Source organism: Ptychodera flava, chromosome 5 (genome assembly GCF_041260155.1).
Source record: "Ptychodera flava strain L36383 chromosome 5, AS_Pfla_20210202, whole genome shotgun sequence".
Lineage (NCBI taxonomy): Eukaryota > Metazoa > Hemichordata > Enteropneusta > Ptychoderidae > Ptychodera > Ptychodera flava.
The window spans coordinates 36,023,589-36,045,641 of record NC_091932.1 but is presented as its reverse complement, the minus strand read 5'-3'; the positions used below and the strand labels follow the sequence as shown (position 1 = coordinate 36,045,641).

The 22,053-nt window shown below is 37.4% G+C and overlaps 1 protein-coding gene across 1 annotated transcript; it reads left to right on the top strand.

The window, feature by feature from the left end:
* The first annotated feature begins 7,948 nt into the window (after positions 1-7,948).
* On the top strand, positions 7,949-20,567 carry LOC139133677 (E3 ubiquitin-protein ligase TRIM71-like). Its single transcript, XM_070700431.1, has 2 exons — positions 7,949-8,149; positions 18,612-20,567. Exons 1-2 carry the CDS (start codon positions 7,949-7,951, stop codon positions 20,565-20,567), a joined length of 2,157 nt encoding a protein of 718 aa, XP_070556532.1.
* Positions 20,568-22,053: the final 1,486 nt, after the last annotated feature.

Here is a 22,053-nt window from a genome sequence, read left to right as displayed (position 1 = left end):
AAGTCAGAGTATTACCGACTCGCATATGTTTTTGTTAAATGTGTCGTCTTGTAAGTTTTCTGCTGAGCTTACTTTTTACCATAGCCTAAATTATTGGCTGTCATTAAAAAGACAATTTACTTGGCTTTAAAATGACACAAAGTTAATACACAGTATTGCCTTTTGTATTATGTATAGGTAAATAATTGGTGGAATTTAGATTAGTTTTGACAGTAATTTGTGACATAAAACTTTGGGGTATGGGGTAAATTATGGCCCTATTTTATGAAAACTATAGAAGATATTGCATATTGCTATATACCATTTTCAAGAAGAATAAATCACCTTTCTAATGATACCCCATAACCTAGGTCATGTTAAACAGTAAGCTCAGCAGATCAGGTACAAGAAGACTGGTTTGACAAAAATCCACGTGGGTCACAAAATCATGATTTTGTGGTACCCTTCAAACATGACCGTATCAGCTATTGAGTCCCTATATTTTGTCTGTTCAAATCCCATTTCTTATTCTAGGGATCCCAAGGCTTCTGAAAATTACAGGTTTGTTATCCTGTGGGGTTAGGGGGGAGGTGCACGTAGACGCCCCCTCTAGCCTCGGCCTAATAGATTGTTAGTAATGCTTGCTGTATAAGACAAGGAGGCATAGACAATTTTCCAAATACGCCTTAAACAAATTATTTTATAGAAACATATTTAAAAATTAAATGATAACAATAGACAGTCGTCAATAATCTATTTACTTGAAAGAGAAAATGGCAATATGACTATGTGTGCACGTTTTCGAGTCTTCTTTTTAAGGCTGTGCATTAGTTCATTGCATAACAATAAAATACCCATTCACGATATACCAATGTAGCAAAACTTGCTATTTTAGTGATAGAGACAATAATGCATGGTAAATACCCAATTTTGACATTTATTTTCTTCTTCAGCACATTGCAATTAGTAAATAACATCCATAAATGTGTTTGATTGCTTCATAAGGAGGAAACAATAGTTATCGTATTTTCTTCCGGTTAAAAATACTGAATTACCAGAAAAAATCGATTTAAAGTTATCCAATTCTATGACGTCATATTTTTTCACTAAAACTTTATTATGCATTTTAGAAAGACCAGTATCTAAGCGTTCTAAAACTATAAGGTATATGACATTTCAAGCCAGTTTACTTCATCAAGGAAAGAATGTTGTACCCCTACCCCTAGCTTTTGCGCACCTTATACAGATACACGCAATTCAGAATTGACTCAAGAGAAGTAGTGTATAGTTAAATATCTAATGTTAACACTTTTTTTTCTTGTTTAATATGTGGGAATAAATAATTCAAACACAAAAAGCTGTCAAAATTTTGCTTAATAACAAGTAAATCACAATTGTTACATGGTATTTCGGTAAAGAATTTCAAAATTGTCAAAAAAATTCATTTTAAAGTCGTCCTATTCTATGTACACAAATTAATTTTGCTAAAGTTGGTATTTCTCATAAAGAGCAGAATCTCAGCTTTCCAAAAATGTATGGTTTGTGCTATTTCATGCTAGTTTACTCAATGTAGGGGAGGATATAGTACCCCCTACCCCTACCCATTTTTCGCCATTTTTTGCGGTACATGCAAATCAAAAACCAGCCCAGATAGGTAGTGCATCCCAAAATATCCAACGTTAACATCTTTTTTCTTGTTCAGCAGGTCCTAAAGAACAAAAAAATACCCAAGTAGTAGGGATGTGGGGGGTGCACGGTGGGCCCCTCCAGCCCACGGACTATAACAAAGAAAGTCAGATCTATATAACTGCAAATATGTTAAATCAACAAATAAAATTAATTGCAAAGGATAGGTCGGATAAAGCTCTCATTGGCTCTTGGGGGATCTTATTTTTGCTGCCTCAATGATTTGGTCGAACACAGCAAGTCTGCAAAAGAAACTCACACAAGCCCAAACTGCTCCAACCACAGACCCTCAATAAAACATTTGGGACTGTGAGAGTCTAACGATTACCTAAACAGTAGTGAAAGTCAAGCAAACCATCGACGTTTGAATTATTCTCTGGGCTGCACTGTGTCAAATGTATTAATTTCCGGAGTTTCTGCTTTGTACTTAAACTCGCCAGGACTGATATAACTGTACCAGATTTTGAACCATGTCTCATACACTCTATGAACACAGTTGACAGTTCTACATGTGTGCCTTAAGTTTCATTTGAGTTCTTTAAAATTATATTTCATGGTATTTTTTCAACAGACGTTTCACTTTATGTGGAATACTTATGTATAGAAAAACAGATTAAGAAAGACATATACTATAAGTTGTCAAAAGCAGCTGAACAAATATTCGAAGATGAAATGAGAGAGATAAGACAAGGGAACCTTCCTGAAAAGAAAGAATTAATGCAAGAGGCATTTCGACGTTACAAAGTCAATCTAATGGACATAAAGCAGTCTACTGTTACAATGACACTTCGAGCATGGGACCTGAACAGCATCAACAATCTGGAAAGGGGAATCAATGATGGTGACTTAGGACGACGTTTGACGGGCATCCTTGTGTCAGGAAAGATGGAACAATTTGCAGAAGACCATCAAATTGAAATCCGCATTATTGCTCGTCTTGACCAAGCAAAACTAGCCAAGGCAAAGGATTTTTTCAAAGGTAAATGCCATACAATTACAGACCAGGTTGTGGGTGTTGTCCTCATGAAACATCAGTTCATCAAGGTGGTCACATGTATGTGTACATGTGCATGTATGAGAGTTGACTGTCGATTTTACATTGAACAATATATATATATATATATATATATATATATATATATATAATATATATATATATATCATCATTGATTCCCCTTTCCAGATATATATATATATATATATATATATATATATATATATATATATATATATATATATATATATATATATTTGTATAGAGAGAGAGAGAGAGAGAGAGAGAGAAGAGAGAGAGAGAGAGAGAGAGAGAGAGAGAGAGAGAGAGAGAGAGAGAGAGAGAGAGAGAGAGAGAGATCGCCCTCACTCAGTAATGGCACCCAATTGAGACGCGCTTCACTAACCGTATGTAGTCGTTTCGCGATGAGAAAGTTAAAGAAAGTTCAGAACTTTCAAAATGTGTATGGAACTTAAAAAGCAAGAACACGCCTTTGACATTTCATTGTCAATTATTGAAAAAGCATCTAGCTACTCTAACATAAGCAAGCGATGCAATCTCTGTATATCAGAAAAGCTGCAAATTATCAATGCTGGGAAATGTACCCTGGTAAACAAACGCTCTGAGTTGGTTTCAAAATGTCGCCACCGAAACAAATATAATTTATCAAATTTTAACACCAACTACAAATAGTATGCTACGTTCCATATATGTAAAAGAAAGTGTGAGGCTAAGGATCCTTTCACTTCATCTGTCCGTTGATTGCAAGATGCATAAAACGTAAGTAACAGATATTAAAAACTATCTACTGTTGATTGACCAATCAGAGTGCTCAATTCAGGGTGTTTTATCTGCTCGTAAAGCCTTGGTCACCAAATTCCAGAAACGAATGACAGCGCCGTAGTAAAGTACAGTCCAATCAAAAGTGAACATGTCATATTCTGTAGACATCTGGTACGTTTTAATATTCAAATTTGGTAACACAGCGGAAACCAGCTGCAACACAAAATCTTCTGTGCCCTAGGGCATTTATATAATGTGCCCTAGGGCATTTATAGGATGTTCCATTACATTGGAAGGCTATTTCACAAATAAAAGTTTTAATTCATATCCTAAATATGTTACATTGACAAAGGGGACGGTTGACATAAAAACATTGAAAATGAAAATATATTAGTTAGGGGCGATAGTTTTTAAGTCGGATAAAACCCTCGTACTCGGGCTCTTCTGGTATATAAAGTCCAACCCTACGATAAAATGTCTCGGCCTGCGGCCTCGACATTTTATCGTTGGGTTGGACTTTATATACCAGAAGAGCCCTCGTACTCAGGCTTTATCCTATACTTATTACTTTGTACTTGAAGCAATTTGTATTATTATAACGCTCTTCTTTAGCATCGAGCACTGTAATTTCACGCAAGGACATCTGATATATATATATATATATATATATATATATATATATATATACAAAATGTATACATGTGCCCTCCCGGTTATATATATATATATATATATATATATATATTATATATATATATATATATATATATTATATATATATGTATATGTATATTATATATATATATATATATATATATATATATATATATATATATATATATATATGTGTGTGTGTGTGTCTGTCTGTGTCTGTGTCTGTGTCTGTCTGTGTCTGTCTGTATCTGTGTGTGTATCGGTATCTAGGTAGGCAGGTAGGTAGGTAAGTAGGCAGATTAAGGGAAACAAAACTGCAGTGAATTTCACCATTTATCCCTCCTAATATAACTCTTGAATAAAATACAACTCAAATTTGCCGCATTCTTGCACACGCCGACGACTAAGGCGTGACGAAGAGAGAACTTCAAGTAGACGACATTTATCCGGAATCCAATGGGCTTATAGGATGAGCTTGCGTGACGTCATCGGCGATAGAGACAATTGTGTTTAGCAAATGGAGCCGGTGGCGCACCGTCAATATGCGTGAACAGTTCAGCGCCTTTGTAAGAGGACCATAGGGAGTTCAGAAAGCGATATTTCTGACATCGAATATTACTTTTCCCCGACTGAAATTAAACCATACCAATTTGAACCAAGATATGTGATAAAGGGAAAGCAATTCCACACATCGTTCATATCTTGATTGTTTGCGTATTGTGTGTGATAGTGCCTATACTGTAAGTGTATATTATGTTTGGCTGTTTTATGTAAAGGGTTGATTAGTTATGGCTAGACATATCCGTAATCTACCTGTCTTGAATCACAGTCCGTGAAGGGACTGTGTTTGTACAGACCCCGTACTGGAGTGGAAAGACTACGTGTTACTGCGATCCTTTGACGCTACGTTTCTAGAACATAATTTTCTTCCATCAATCGCTTAAAATTCATTATGGTTTGCATGGAATCATTGACTGATTGTATATTGAAACATGTTGTTTGTTTTCCATGTGGGGAAGATAGAATGTCTACGGCTTGGTCTGATTGTGTTTGTGTGTGCTCAATGGAGTTCGAGCTATTGTGAAACGGTGGTTTTGTGAAGTTTGGCATTTATGTGTGTATCGCTTATATATTTCTATTTCTTTTGTATGCAATTATTTGTTGCTTTTGAAACAGATGTTAAGTGTTTCGTCTCCTTTTAGTTCACTCCACTTTTCTATCACGGCTCAGTTTGCATTCTCTCAGTTCTGATTTCGTTGTGAAAACTAGAATTTTGTCCATTGTATTTTTGTTTCGTTCAAGTTGTTCAAGTTACTTCTTGTTTTATGTTCTGTTTCTCCAACGATGTGTTCTATTTCACTCTTTTTGTATAGTCGGTCTTGTAGTTTTTTACTAAATTGTGTGACTTTCTGTATAAAATCGGCTTCGTTGTTGCATCATTGCTGTAATGTATCGTAACGTTTCGCATTTTAACAAGACAACGAAGTCACACTAAGAAAGTCGAGCTTAGCATAATCTGTAAGGTTGCGAACTCTCGATATATCGGATCATATTTATCCGCTAGATATGACAAATCTATAGTATAGTCACGTTTTCGTAGGTGGGGCCCGGTACGGTCGAACTCAGGAAGTCGGACTTGGTTAGATCTGAAAGGTGATGAAATCTCCGATATATATCGGACATTTACCCACGATTTGACAAGTCTAGTATGTCGGACTAAGTAAGTCGGGCTTGGCTAGATCTTAAGGTGGTGAAATTTCTGATCGGCATATTTACTCGCGATTTGAAAATCTAGAATCGTCTATTTTTGTAAAGAAATGAATTTCGTGCAAGACCAGCCCAAACTCCCGATGATGTCCCGATCGGTCCGACGGTCCCGACGAAGTCCCTATTTCGTGCCAACGTTTAAAGAGAAAATGTATTTAATGTAAAAAATGCATTTAGTGCACGGATAAATTTGTAATAATGTTAATCATGAAGAATTCTTGACTACTGTCAAATTGATGCCGTTTTTCAAACTAAGAGTCGACCAGAGGAAGTTTGTAACTAGATCTGCTAGGTGGTGAAACCTCAGATATCCATCGGATACTTACCAATGACAAGTTTAGCATCGTCTTTATCAGAGTTAAGGTCTGAAATCGCCGACATTTATCAGGTAAATATCGGCGATGTCGGAGACCCGGTGTGCCAAGACACAATGTCAGTTAATCTAGTATCGTCTAGTATCGATATTAGAGCCCCGCAATCGCCGATATTTCTTTGGTAAATATTGATCATTTCTCACACCTAGCGTGCCGAGACACGATAGGCAATAAGTCATTCTAGTATCGTATAGAATAGATATAAGAGTCCCAAAATTGCCGCTATATTTCGGGTATATATCGGCGATTTCACAGACACTGGTTGTCGAGATAACAGTCGCTTTGAGTAGTATCGTCTTATCGATATTAGAGTCCTGATATCGCCAATATTATCTGTTTAATACCGGCGATCTGAGGCTAACTCATCAGCGTGTCGAGATAAGAACCACATTGTGTAGTATCGTCTAGTATCGATATTTGAGTCCCGAAATCCCTTGTAAAACGATCATCTTTGAGATGTGCAGAGCATAACTTTGCATCTCTGACAGTTTTTAACATTTTACTAACTCGCCCGACTTTCTTGAGCTACTGTTTACGAAAAAGCTGTTCTGTCGGAAAACGGTAAATACTAACATCGTTTTTTGTTCTTCCTCGAGTCATTTTTGTACCCAACTGCACAACAGTAAATCATGTTGCATGCTAATGACCATTCGAATAAAAGGTTGTAACCTGCAGAGATCAACACTTGTAAACACTGCACTACTACAGTGATAGACGCCAATGCTATAGTAAGCCGCAACACGCGTTCGTGTATCGCCGATGACGTCACGCACGCGTACGCTCCTCCAATGAGCCCCTTCGCGCCCATTGGATCCCCGAGTAAATGTCGTTTACTTCAAGTTCTCTTCTGGCACAAGCCCACCAATTCACGAAGATAGTTCGGAAGAAAAATAGTGCAGACCTTGAAGTTTTGATATTTGCATGGATGCTTGTTTAGTTTGAACTTTAACGTCAAGAATTTTTGTAAAGATATTTTTCTGCCTGAATCAAAATGCAGACTGTTGTGAATAATGGCTGAAGTATTTGGTGGTAATATGAGGAGTTCTTGGGCTAATAGAAATCATAACAATAAGCCTGAATTTTGTCAAAAACACCACTGAGGGCGCTATTTTCATCGCTATCTCAAAATTTCCGTGGACTTGCCCACACGAAAAATTAATCGGTAGTCAAACTGACATTGACCTAACACCTGTTAAGAGGATTCGTGCCGCTTGGGTTAAAATAGGAAAATCGAGCTCAACGCTACTGTGGTGGCCTATGGGAAATTAATTAGTGGTCGTGTGCCTTCTCGTCGAGACGTATTCGTCGGCGAGTGCAAGTATGCGGAAAATTCGAGCTTTATTCAGTTTTTTTTTTTTTTTTGAAGGGATAGATGGTGAAATTCACTGGAGTTTTGTTTCCCCCTAAGATAAAGCCCAGTCAAAACCACAGGCCGAGGGTGCGATGTCACCCAAGTCAAATCATACGATTATAATGAATAAGTACAGAAAGGGTACTGACTGTACTCTTTCATTATGTTATATAAAATACGCCAACTCTTGCATTTTATCATACCGACAGATTTGTATCGAGAGAAAGTCATTTTTGATAACGCCAGAGGACACAGACTGCAATTAAATGTGCCAAATTCCTCATTCATTAACCGGCTGAATTTGCACCAATAAAGTGGCCAACGACAGATGCGATCTTGGAATTCCATACGATGCTAAAGATGGTTCCATTGTGTCGCGAAGCCTTCACAGAGAAATACCGTAGAGACATGCTTCGATGGGCGATCGACCGAAAGAAAATTGAAGGCTTGGAGGAGACAAAGTCGTCATATGAGGCCAGGATCAAGGAACTACAGGGTGCCAAGGACATTGCCGATGAAGTGGCAACAAGAGAGAGGACAAAACTGACTGTATCATCTAAGGTAGGGGAACATAAATATTGCCGTAAATAGCAATAACTCATAAGCAACAGAGTACATATCAGTTTGTATTGACAACACACATGTTTAACAGATTTAAAATAAATTGGTATGGGGATCGTGGCTCGTTTACTTGACATGGAACTTTTGTCATCCCTCTATCCCTTTTTACCTGTTTTCCAATTGAAGGCTTAGAGAAGACAAAATTGTCATTCGAGGCAAAGATGAAGGAACTACAGAGTGCCAAAGAAATCGCCGAAAAAGAGGCAACAAGAGAGAGGACGAAACGTATTGCATTATCTGAGGTAGGGGAACATCAATATTGCCATAAATAGCAATAACTCATAAGCAACAGATTACACATCAGTTTGTACTGACGACACACATGTTTAACAGATTTTCAATAAATTGGTATGGAGATCGTGCCTCGTTGACTTGACATTGAATATTTGTCATCTCTCTATCCCTTTTACCTGTTTTCACTTGATCGATGGTTTTCTGAATGCCGCTCGTTTCTTAGAAGTATCCTTAGATATAGTAGAGTAACCTTGTAGAGGCTGACAAGTCAGGTTTGATTCGGTTGTATTCGCAAAATTTACAATTATACTGTTGATGTGTCTGGATTATGATTCTGTTTTTACAGTATCCTGCATCTCTCAAATTCTTAACTTTATCTGGGTTTAAAAGAACCATTTCATTGTGTGTTAAATTGATTAAGCCACACAGTGGAACCTTCCGATAACAAATTAACTAGCAATAGTCAACAGGTTTAAAGTAAAGTAAATGTACTTTCGTTTTTAAATTAGATTTTATGGATATCTCTCCATAAAGTTCCATACTTACTGATGAAATTTACACATCTTAATTATCTCTCTATTTATTCATTGTAAACTTTATCATCCAATGAACAGCATCGCTGGAAGTGAAATGCTTATCTTCAGGGTGCCTTTCAATTGTCTGTGCTATTAACATTAGGACAATGTTCAACGTACTTGATTTCTCTCTGTTAAGATATCGATCACAAATTACATGTATGTCCTGAAAGTTGACCTTTGTGCAGAATAAGTAATGAATTTACATAATTATATTATTCTAATTTGAATAAAATTCCTTGTGTGACATCCTCATTTTACATCACACTTTAATAGAAGGCAAATTACGCTGACGTCACCTCAGCAATAAATACTTCGCGTACAATTATATATTCCCATCATCTTATTTTCATTAGAGTGCATTTTGTCTGACCAAAATCCACAGGCTTAACATCTCAATATTTTGTCTGATTTTTTTTTTTGTATTTTTGGACCATTATTTCTTAATAAAATACATCATGTATATCACTGATGCTAAGATACTTCTTAAGAAATTAGCCCAACGGGCTCACTTAGTCCATGCAGACTAATAATTTGCAAGATCTAATGACTGTAATAAGAATCAACCTTTGCAATAAATTTTCCTCCCCACGGGCCAAATATTAGCATAAAAAGCATTAGAGTTAGATTTAAATAAGGTGGTGAATAGGCTAAAACTACCATGCATGAATAAAAATCTGCATCAAGACAACAACTGCAGTTTTCTTTGGTTGCAAGGTAAATACTAGTTCATCGAAAATTATATTGATTCTTTTGTTGTCTCAACTGAAAGATACTTGCACAGAGTCGTCCCCATTAAGTTATTGGAAATCGTTTGTCGTATTTGTAGCTTTGCCAGAAAATCCGTTAATGATGTTTTTTGTATGGACCTAGTTACAATCTCTTGGGGAGGGACACTGAGCGCCCGCACACTATCCGCCATATCTTGATGACATGGCGATACTGTTTACAATGTATCAACCGTGCATCTTCATTGATGGTATTTTTGTATGACCTTCAGCACTCTTGTTGTAAACTGGAAACTGATGATTTTTTTTCTCGATAGATTTTAATTTATTGTAATCAATAATATATGCAAATTAGGGAATTATATTCATACGTATACATAACCTCTGTTTCATAGATGAGTACAGAATAAGCATGCTCGGTCATTTTATTTTGCATAGGCTTACTAAGATTATGGTGAACGCTCATGACGCCTTGTGTTGACGGAATGCATTTAAGTGTCGTCCTAAATTTGTCCGCTCAGCATCGAACTCGTTTCTTCTCCAATTTGAGTTCATCTGTAGATAGCACTACAGTTAACATAACTCGACAGGCCATCCTTATTTCGCGTTCATGGCGTTTCAAGCAAATGTTATAATGCTTTACAGGAGATAGCTCGTCAGCGCGTCAGGTACGTCAGGAACGACAATGACTAGCGCCCTCTTTCTACAATATTTATGTTGTTTAAGGATGCGATTTAGGTTCATTGACACGTATTTTCAATTCGCATTTTCACACAGCAGAAGAGGTCACACACCCGACATGTGGTACTTTTTTATCAGCTCGGTCACGTAAGAGTTCAGAAAATTTGCGTTTTTCAAAAACTGCGCATATTGTTGTTTTACTCAAAAATGCGTGTTTCGTAGTTTTTTCAATCAAAAAAGTGTGAGTACAAATCTACAATCGAACTTGGTGATATCGATCTGTTTACGGCAATCGAGAGCTGGGTATACTGGACAAAAAAACTGTGTTATGTCTGGATTTTTTAAATTCGCTTTTGTTTTCGCACAATGAGCCTTCAAAGTGTCAACTTGACGATTTGTGAGTAAATTATCGTCCTTTGATCACGTTTGTCAAGATATCTTCACTTGCAGGCATTTACCGGAAATTTGAGACACTGTCTTTCAGATATATTTATTCACTGTCCAGGGGTAAAAAATCAGGCAAATTTGTCCAGGTGCCGCCGACTTATACTTATTTGAATAAAGTATACTCTGCCAAGAACGGAACTGAGAAAATCGACGATTCGTGTAAACGACCATTCGTCACACATCGTAGCGAAGAAGTCCAACTCATGCACTGTTTTCTGCGAATTTCATAACACCAGTAGTAAGTTGAAATATTTAGCACAGTTTTGGGAATTTAAAAACATGTTTCGAACTGCAGATCGTGTGTAAATACACAGTCCCTATACGTGGATAGAGGGACTGTGGAAAATACAAAGAAACTGCACTGTGAAACGGCACTTGCTACAGTGCGTTTCACCTAGGTACCGCAACTCAGCGTATGAGACGGACACAATCCACGTACAAAACAAACGATAAGCTTAGGTATCACGACTCATTTGAAAGTCACCGACTCATTGATTAATTACAGTAAACCAGCATGGGGCAGCTGCTCTGTCTAGACTGAGAGATACACTTGATCTACAATGTGTGGCTTTTTAGTTAGTTTCTGTTAAGTTACCTTCACCTCTTGAACTCTTAGCTGGAATTGTAAAAGAAACAGTTACATTGTAGATCAAGTCTAGTCAACTGTTTATCTCTCAGTCTAGACAGCGGCTGCCCCATGCTGGTTTAGTGTAATTAATCGACGAGTCGGTGGCTTTGAAATGTGTCCGTGATACCCAAGCTAATCGTGTGTTTTGTACGTGGATTGTGTCCGTCTCATACGCTGAGTTGCGGTACCTAGGTGAAACGCACTGTAGGTGCCCGACAGTGGGTGGTATTTATACAACAAACACAGAAGAGTAATTCACGGTTTAATCCATTTGTCGAGCGCTAAACTAGCATATTAACTGTATGCTGTTGTCTCAATGGTTATAGTCTGGTTACCAGAGTTTACGGTCAAGGTGAAAATGTCGAAACTTGTGTCAAAATGTCTAACAACCCAATCGAGACCTGTGTGCTGTCTTCGCGTCGGACATTTACTCGTTCTCAACTTGACTCAAGTGGTCAACTTTCTGTCTCACGATCGGCAATTTATGCATGTTCTATGTTAGAAGTTCATACTAGCGCCAACTTCCATGCAAACAGGACGTTAGTTGCTAGTTTTTCTACCTAAAGATGAGATTAATAACTCTTGAAACCATAAAATCTTCAGTTGTAAAAAAAATATTTTCTTAGCTCTTGCACTGCGCTGCAGACTTGTTGCCTTTCGTTACGAGAGAGATTGTCCGGTGTTATTTTAAGTGTCGAATTTAATTTTTGTGTTCTTTTCTTACATAGAGTCAGTACCGATTTTATCAAACCACATGCCCTCTTTCATCAAACGAACACTTATGCCGTGGCGTAGAACAGCGCGGACTGTCGTCGACGTCGTGTTCAGAGAGAGTTTCGACTACAGTCTACAGTGCAGTTACACAATCGGAAGGTTTCGCTCGACTAGTCATACCGGCGCACATGATTTCGGAGATTTTTTCGCGCCGTAATAACTTTAAATCAAACTCTGAATTACTGACTATATTTTATCCCTAAATCTTTATTCATCGTAAGGTGAAATTCTCTACACCGCTAATCTCACCACTGTAAGTTGAACGAGATACAATAAAAGAAAAGAAAAGAAAAGCGAAGCCTAATACGTAAGTCGCCTAATCATGCAGTCCGTACCGATTGTTGTAAGTCATTGATTGGCCATCGTCGTACGCAGGGAGCACGTTTCAGATAGTTAGGGAGCATTTGTTATTTACGGGGAGGGGGGCGGTGGAAATCAGGGGGGTTGACTTTTACAAAACCGCTTTTTAGGGGGGGGGGGTCAAATTTTACAATCAATGATTGAAGGGGGGTCAAATTTTACAAAGCCTAGGTTTGTATTGAGTTATGGAAAACAAAATTGACTTTGGAATTTCACCGAAATGTTGCTTGTGTAACCAATGTTTCGAGACGGCAGAATAATAACCAACCGAAGCTCAGCCAAATTTATTTCTCTAGCAGGGCCAACAAGTCCGAGACTGGCGTTAACCTCTCTAGAGCAGCAACAGAGCATGTAGCCCTGAGTACAGGTCTGTGTGTTCCTGGCGTATACGGCCTCCACCACAGCCCTGCAACGGTCTGTGGAGATAACTGGGGTCTCTGCAGCGAGATTCAAAATGGGGATCTCCATGGGTAAACAACTTGTCGAGTATGTTATGTTTCAGAAAATGAGCGGTTTTGGACGTTAGGAGAAGTCAATCACATCTTTTCTGGGATTGGTTAGGAGGTAAAGGTAGGCAGGGAAAGGATTTTGCCCCAATAGAGCAGAATTTCGGCCAAAAAGACCGTTTGAGTCTTCATTGCGGTCCAGATCCAGGCCGCAGAGACCTCAAGTCTGTTCAAAGACCATTGCAGGGCTGTGGTAGAGGCCATATAATGCTGGGAACACACGTGCACACACCTGTACGTAGGGCTACACAGCATGGGGCATGAAATGAGGAACCAACACACAGTCATATAATGTAACAAACAACTTCTGTATATTACTATATTGTGTCAAATATCGGGGTCTACATATAAAATAGTAAAACCGTACTTCAAAACTATAAATATTACTCCATGGTAACAATAACCGTACTGATCGACCTCCGACGGCAGGAGTCGAACACACTTTCAGAACAAAAACTCTGTTCAAACCCTTTCTAAATGCTTAACAATTTCTATGGAAAACTTAACGTTACCGCAGAGGTACCTCAGACTTGACCACGCGGCTGGGAAACACAAATAGTTCACACGCGACTTTAACTAATGTTCGATGATGAGCACCATTGTAAGTCCCGTGTAATGTCTGCACATGAAAGTCGGCAACAACACACGCAATTCACTGCTAAGCAGCGTCCAGTTCAGCTACCACGGGAGCAGCCATCTTAGATCTTTTGTTTACTTCCGGTCGGGACATGCCGAACTAATCAGAAGTCTTAATTCCTCTGCTAACTCCGCGCATCGACAAAAGTTCAGTGGAACAATCATAAATAATGTTCTCATGACAATCTCAGACATCTGACTGAACTCATAAACGGAATAAAGTTCACAGTTAACACACAATTTGCTGCAGAAAGATCAGCTTTCAACTTGTGGTGATATTATCATCTCAGCGTGCAGTGCGTATATTGCAAATATACGGCACGGCTTTCACTTGTGTGAGCAATGTTCGTTCCATCGACTAAAGTAGAGGATGGCGTAGGGTTTAAATAAACAGTCCGATCCGCATAAAATTCGATCTCTGCCACTCACCGGTTTCTTTACATATCTGCTGACTTGAGTAAGACTCAAAATAGAGAAATATCTGACTTAAAAAGCACACGCTGACACTCAAACCTTCCAGTGCCAGTGCAGCATGCAACGTAAAACACTCTCTGGAAAGTTCCCGTCTTGGACTCCCTAGGTATACAGTGATAACACACAAGAACTCCCAGGCAAAATAGAAAATACACAGGTCCTCCATACATAATCTATGAGAAGCTATGAATAATTTCTTTTAAATACAAAACTAGCTAAATCTACGTATTTATAGACTCTTGATTATTGATATTAATATACTTGATAAGACTAGGGTAGTTACCAGTGCATGTGTGAGCAAGAAATTTGATTTGGAATTTCACCGAATTGTTAATTCACTATCTTGTCAGAGGAAACTATGAATAATTTTTTTCCATTACAAAACTAGTTAAATCTATGTATTTATGTACGCTTATTATTGATAATAATTTACTTGATTAGACTAGGGTGGTAACAAGTGGATGTTTGTGCAAGAAATTTGATTTTGGAATGTCACAGAAATGTTGATTCACTATCTTGTCTATATGGAAACTATGAATAATTTTTTTCCAATATAAAACTAGGTAAATCTGTGTATTTATGTACTCTTGATTATTGATATTAGTGTACTTGATTAGACTAGAGCGATTACAAGTTCATGTGTGTGCAAAAAATTTGATTTTGGCATTTCACCAAAAATGTTGATTCTCTAGTATGTGAGGAAACTTTTTTCAGCCCGGGGCCACAGGGTGCGAAGGGTTAATGAATCAAATCTGATGAAATTTTTTTTTTCATGGGGGGGGGGTCACATTTTACAATTGATGAATTGAGGGGGGGGGGTCAAATTTTAGAAATTTGATTTGGAGGGGGGGAGGGGGGGGTCGCCTTTTACGTTTCATTTGTCGCTCAAATTCCACCGCCCCCTCCCCGTAAATAACGAATGCTCCCTTAATGAAGTTCGCCGCAGGAAAAGAATACAAATTCCTTGCTAATACTTTCTGAGTATACATTGACTTGCGTGGATAACCAAAATTTCTAGTTTTGACACTGATAGAAGTTCCGGTTTTTTTCGGGTTAAGGTTCAGCCGGAGTCTGCAGTGTGCGGGTAATTGCAGACAACACAATTTTCCACAGTAGTCATTTCTGAACACTCGCAATCCACTGTGATTTGACGTAATTTAATTTTTGGAGTAAATTTAAAGAAAGAAATGGCAAGAAATTAAAACTTTATAACTATTTGGTTTAGAAATTAACAGATCGGCGAACTTGCTCTTGTGAATTTACGGCTTAAGTGTGAATGAACTAAAGCACTAGCTCTCGGTAAACTTGATATATAATTAAAATGTCGCGTCAATGCCAGAATGTGTGTTGCTCGATGCTTGTGTAGTCGTACCTAAGCAGACATCGTGACGAAAAGCAGCACGATGTTAGCAGCTGCGTCCTCAGCTTGACGTCAGAATGGTTTGCCAATGCATCGTACTGGCAACAGTCACACCATTGACGCACGAAAAGACGTCCATGGTCACAGAGATTGTGTACCGGTGATCTCCGATCTACTTTTCCTGCGATCTGTACTGCCCCTCATAAATAATAAATTAGATTTATGCAAATATTGTTACTTATGCAAGAGAGAGAGAGTTCCATTCAGACAACACTGCCCATTTCATGTATGGAGTCTGGTAAACACGATAATGTGAGGTATTATTAAAGAAAGGTCGCAGACAGGTTATGCGTGGTGACTTTCTTGTCCGTGTTTAGTATGTGTCCAACGTTGTGAAGGAGAAGAATGAACTGTAATAATATAATTCGTTGGAAAAGTGTAGATCGCAAAAGGAAGTATACATCGCAGAGGGACTGTAGATCGCAGAGTTGCCTGCGAACTAAGCTTCCTTCGATTAACACCGGCTGCAATTGTGGGGATGCCAGTGCATCGTATATTGCGAGGTTTATGGCATCGATAATCGATCTGCAAAAATTGTTTTTGTATGATTTAGAATAAAATTGAATTTATAAACTGAACAAAATCATTAAAATGCGTTGGAGAAGCGTAGAAGTTAAAGTAGAGATCGAAGAGGAAGTAGAGATCGCAGAGTTAGCTGCGAGCTATACTCCCGGCAATCAACACTGGCTGATGCCAGTGAATCGTATGTTGTGAGGTTTATGGCATAGATCGCAGTAATGACTGCGATCTACACATCCATCTTTCACGGGCGCACATGAAATTTGCATATACCCGTATATTTTTGCATAATCAATATGAATATTCATGAAAAGAAGTGTAGATCGCAGGTAGTGTAGATCGCAGATCACCGGCAGAGCTCAGAACGATCAGCATTGCGTTACTAACAGCGCATGCGCACTTTTCCGCAAAAAAACTATATACATAATCTCTGCATGTTTTTATCAAAGATATCGTGGTCGGTAATCCGGGACCGTTAGAACAAAAGGAAAATAAAGGCATGCGGTGTAGCTGATAGTTTACTATTTTAGTAATATTTCAGGAATTTCGTAGTACGATGCAACCCAACACTTTTTGGCCAAATGAAAGACCACGTGTCAGTACTGGTGGTCCGAAATTTGAAATTAAAAAAATTGCAAAAATTGTCCTTTGAACCTGAGTCGCATCGTTAACGCAAATCATTTATTAGGGCCAAGAGAAATTTAAAGGGTTTTTCTAACCCTAGAAATATTGCAAAAATGATGCAGTGACGCGGTTTTTTTTTCTTCTCAATTTTTTCAACCAACAGGAATGCACAAAAACATTAAAACATATAGGAATGCACGCAAATCTAGGAAAACCTACGTGTATACTTGCAAAATTGAATACATTAACCCTGACATGTTTATATTAAGAGACTCCATAATCATCGGAAATCCAGAGAAACATCCGAATCACAGGCCGTGCCTTTAAAACATTGGCATAATAATAAAGAGGCAAATGTTGTGTAATTTCATTTATTAATTTGTATTTTCAATTACACTATTTCAAATCAATTTCAGATCACTGCCTGATCCTCCGAAGTAGCATTAACAAAGTCCTAGTGTTTTCCGACGTTTATGTGTATGAGAAGGGGTCGTCTTGACCAGGTTTCAGACGACTACACCAGACGACTACACCCTGAAAAACCACAGGCTACACCATACAGCTCTGTTTCGTCTCGAGCAGCTTATAGGTCAGATGTCCTAGGCTGAATTACAAAGTAGTAAACAAAAAAACAAACAAACAAAGTGATTAACAATGTATAGAAAATTGAAATTATATACAACAAAAAGAAATAATTAAAAAAACAGACAAAAAACGAACAAACAACAAACATACAGACTAAAAATCATGAGAAATACGCATCATCAATCAATCTACCTTGTCATTATTAGAGAGAAGGGGACATGGCCATTCAAGGCAGAATTCGTTTTAGTCATTTTTTTCTTTTCATTGTTGTTTCAATCATTTACTCTGTTCCTTTGTTCATATGTTCTCTTTCAGATAATCTGTTTGCTTGCTTGTCGTTCAGCCTGAGGCCCTGAACGTATTGTCCACAATTCCAAATTCACACAAAAGTTTCAATGTCACACGATTTGACATTGTCAACATTATTTCATCTACATTCAGAATAATTATTGATTGGCCTATGCTATGTTGTAATTAATTATTATCAAACTAACCAATCTTGAATTAATGTTATAATGTATATGACTGTGTTGTTTTTGAAAATCACCTTTATATTCAAATAGTGACACAAAATATTAGGAAATTCTTATTATTTGGGTTTGATCATGTGATTGAGTATATGTTTGGATAGTGTAATTATTTCGGACATTAATGATATAAATATTCTTCATGGAGAATCTGCTCATAAAAAATCAATGTATTACTCAGGTATAGTAGATTTAATCAAAAAAGTGAACAGGAGGCGGTCCTCCCCTGTACATACTGTGTTTTGATACTAAATCATATGATTATAGTAAAAAAGCATGAGAATTTTCATATCCTTACAACATTCATGATTACAAACTTGAATAACTATTCTTCTTCAGAATCGGCTAAAGTAAATATAAACTGTAAACTGCAAGAATGTATGCATGGAATGACACCTCCGAAGGTTGAAATAAGTACATGTGTTAAAGCAACTTGTCGTATTTAACAATAGGTTGGATATACGAATTTTTTTGAAAGTCAGTTTGCGTGTTTCAAATTAATGTATGAGAACTGCGTTGTGTCATGCAAATTCCATGGTAAGAACAGTCAGTATTGCTTTAGATTATTTTCTCTCATTTCATTACATGACAGACATTACTCAAATCATGTCCGAATTTTAATGAAAATTGATAGCACTTCACTTACGGTGAATGGTCTAACATACATAATTAATTAAATCACAGGTTGACGTCTTAAAGAAAAGACGCAAAATCGAAGAGCTGGACATAGGACAGTGTGAAGGATGCAAAGAAAGAGAAGCTGTACACAGCTGTATAGAGTGTGATTTAAATTTCTGTTCTTCATGCATCACTGCCCATGAAGACATGGAAACCAGCAAAAGCCAACGTGAAGTCAAACTTGACAAATACCTTGAAGAACTATCAGGAGAACTGTCAAAGCAAAGCAAAGTACACTGTAGCATTCATCCACAGAATGAAGTACATCTGTTCTGTGACTCCTGTCAAGTGTCTATCTGCCCTGACTGTATTGCCACTCACCCTGTCCCTGACCATGTCCACAGAGATCTACAAGATGCAGCTGATCAATACAGAGAACAGCTGAAAGAAATGGTGGAGAAGTTGAAAAAACATGAACAGACTGCTAAATCACATGGCAGCGATGAGGCCGCCAAGGATGAACTTGAGATATATCGCCAGGAGGAAGAAGATAAAATTAATAGGAAAGCTAAAAGAATGATACAAAAGACAGAACTTGAGAAATCAAGGCTGATCAGAACACTGAAATTTGAATTCGACATGATTAAAGAAAGTGTAATGGCCGAATTTGATGAATGGGAGGAAAAATATGGTAACATTTCCAAAGCATGCAATTATCTAGAATCAATGTTGCATGATGGAAATGCCGCCAGACTCCTCTCATCAAAGAAGGAAACAATGCAAAACATTCAGAACTTTGTACATAACATGAATCAACTGATAAAATCTGAGTTGATTAAATTCCAACCTTCAGCTGACCCACCTGAGCATGGAATGCTGGGATTGTTGAAGATGGATGTCAGTGCATCAATGTGTACAGTAGAGAACATGCCAACCAGACTTGTAAGGGGTAAATCTGTCAATGTCATAGTCAGAATTACTGACAGGAGAGGAAAACCAGTCATATCATACAAAGAAATCACAGCGAAGATGTGGAAAGAAGATGGGTCATGTGAAGACATAGTTGCAGTAGACAATGGAAATGGTACACACAGTCTGAGAATTGATGCAGATGTTGGTGGAAGACATAAAGTTACTGTAGAACTGGGAGACCAGCCAATACCAGGATCACCATTTGTGATTTCCATCAAGGGTTTGGTGAAGACAATAGGCAAAGGTCAGCTTAAAAGGCCTGCAGGGATAACTACTAATAAACACGGAGACTTTGTCACAGCTGATAAAGGTAACAATAGGATACACATAGCTGATAGGGATGGAAATTACAAATCAAGTTTCACATTTACACAATTTGAGAAGCCATTTGTACCTAGAGGAGTAGCAGTATCAGCTGATGATGAATACTTCATGTCAGATTCAGGCAACAATCAGGTAGTTGTGAGTGATGAGGATGGACAGTTACTCAGATACTTTGGACAAAATGAACTGAAATATGCCATTGGAATTGCCATCAGTCCTCTAGATGGCAGTGTGTATGTCACAGACTGGAATGGAAAGGGTGCTGACACAGACAAGGGGAGTCACTGTGTCAGGAAATTCACACAGCATGGTCAGTACATCAAATCCTTTGGAAAGTATGGCACCAAGCAGGGAGAATTCAAGGGACCTGGATATGTGGCTATTAACAGTCAAGGAGAAGTATTTGTATCAGATGTTAACAATAGCCGTGTTCAGGTGTTCAGTGCAGATTGTGAATTTTTATACTCATTTCACAACATTAGCAGTGATGACACGTTGTCATATCCGAGAGGTATAGAGATATGTAAAGAGAATTATGTGTACATTTGTGACAAGGGAAACAAACGTGTGTTAAAGTTAGACAGGAGAGGTAGGTTCATATCCCGCATTGACAGTGATGAGGATGGGTTGGATTTCCCACATGGTATCACACTGACCAATGATGTTCCCTGCAGAGTGGCTGTCGTTGACCATACCAACGACTGCATTAAAGTGTTTGCACAGTAAGGGAATCTGTAAATGTTGTGACTTCTCAGTCAAAGACAATGCTTTGCACAGGTTTTTAGACTTATCGCGAAATGCTAGTATCTCAGCTGCCTTTGTTGAAAATCGTGTAAATAATTTTCCAGTCTTTAGAAGAAGACTTGTGTACAGTCTTGTCCGGAGACTGCAATGTACCGACAACAGTCTTCTAAGAGTTTTACTTTTGTCAGACTGTAGGTATTCTGGATTGCAATCTTATTGGAGACAGCTTCTGTATCGTTAGTCTTAGAATTGCTTTTTATTGTCTCTCAGGGTTCCTGTTTTTTAATGTGTGTTTGTAATCTGTCTGTACTTTCTTGTAGTTTGGTGTTGTGCTTTTTTGGTGTACTGTGTAGCTTTTTTGATTCTATGGACGGTCCTTGTACCTGTCTGAAATAAAGTTTAATAATAATAATACAAAGAATAAATTTCTGTTTAGTAATTTTTCAACAAGTTGATATTACTTGACTTAAAACTTGTCAATTCAATACAAATAATTAAATTACACCTGGTAATATATTTTAGATAGAAGAGTTGCACTGTTGAGAATTGATTTCCTTTGATAAACAAAATTTGATTCACTGGTATTAGCCATTGTAATGTGACCCACATACTGGGTTTAGTTATATAAATGTGTCATACTAAAATGTACTCAGTACACGCTGTAAGCTACATGTTTCTATCTTCTAAATATTTTTCAAGAATTGTAACAGCTTTTATCAAATTTTGCATTGAAAAATTATCTATATTATTCTATCGTTTCTTTAAAAAAATTGCTTTTAATTTGATGAAAATTACGTTTTTCAAAGTTTCATTTTAGTTCTGTAAATTTGTCATACCAATATGTACACAATATATGCCGTAATTCAGATGCATTTAACACGATTGAACTAATTTGGGATAATTTGATCTTCATATTTTTCAAATTTCTCTAAAGTGTTAGCTGCCTTATAGATAAATGTTGCAATATTACAAATTGCTCATAAAAGCGAGTGTGTATATATAACTTAAAAAGAAAAGCAGATGGGCTTACATTTGCAGATGTAAGCGACATTACTTTTCCATCCAATTATCTCAAATTAGTTTCAATCGTGTTATTTTTTGTATCAACGAAATATGTTTTAAGAATTTGTAACTACTCCAATTATATTTTGCATTGAGAAAATCAGTTTGTCCTTATAGTTTTTCTATATTTGATTTGTAATTTTGATGAAAGCTTCTCTTTTCAGTGTTTTTACCAATCTCCAAAGCAAAACCAAGGCCAATATTTTTCCTTATTTTCAATAGATAAATTTTCCAGTATAGTGCCCTCTATGAAAACTATACATGTATTTGCACTGTTTTGCACGGTTCTATGATTAGGCCAAGTAATTAAATTCTTTGTCTTGCGTCCCCACCCGCTTATCTTTGTAAGGTTTTCATGAAAAACACACACACAGTGTATTTGAATTGGAAATTTTAGGACATAACC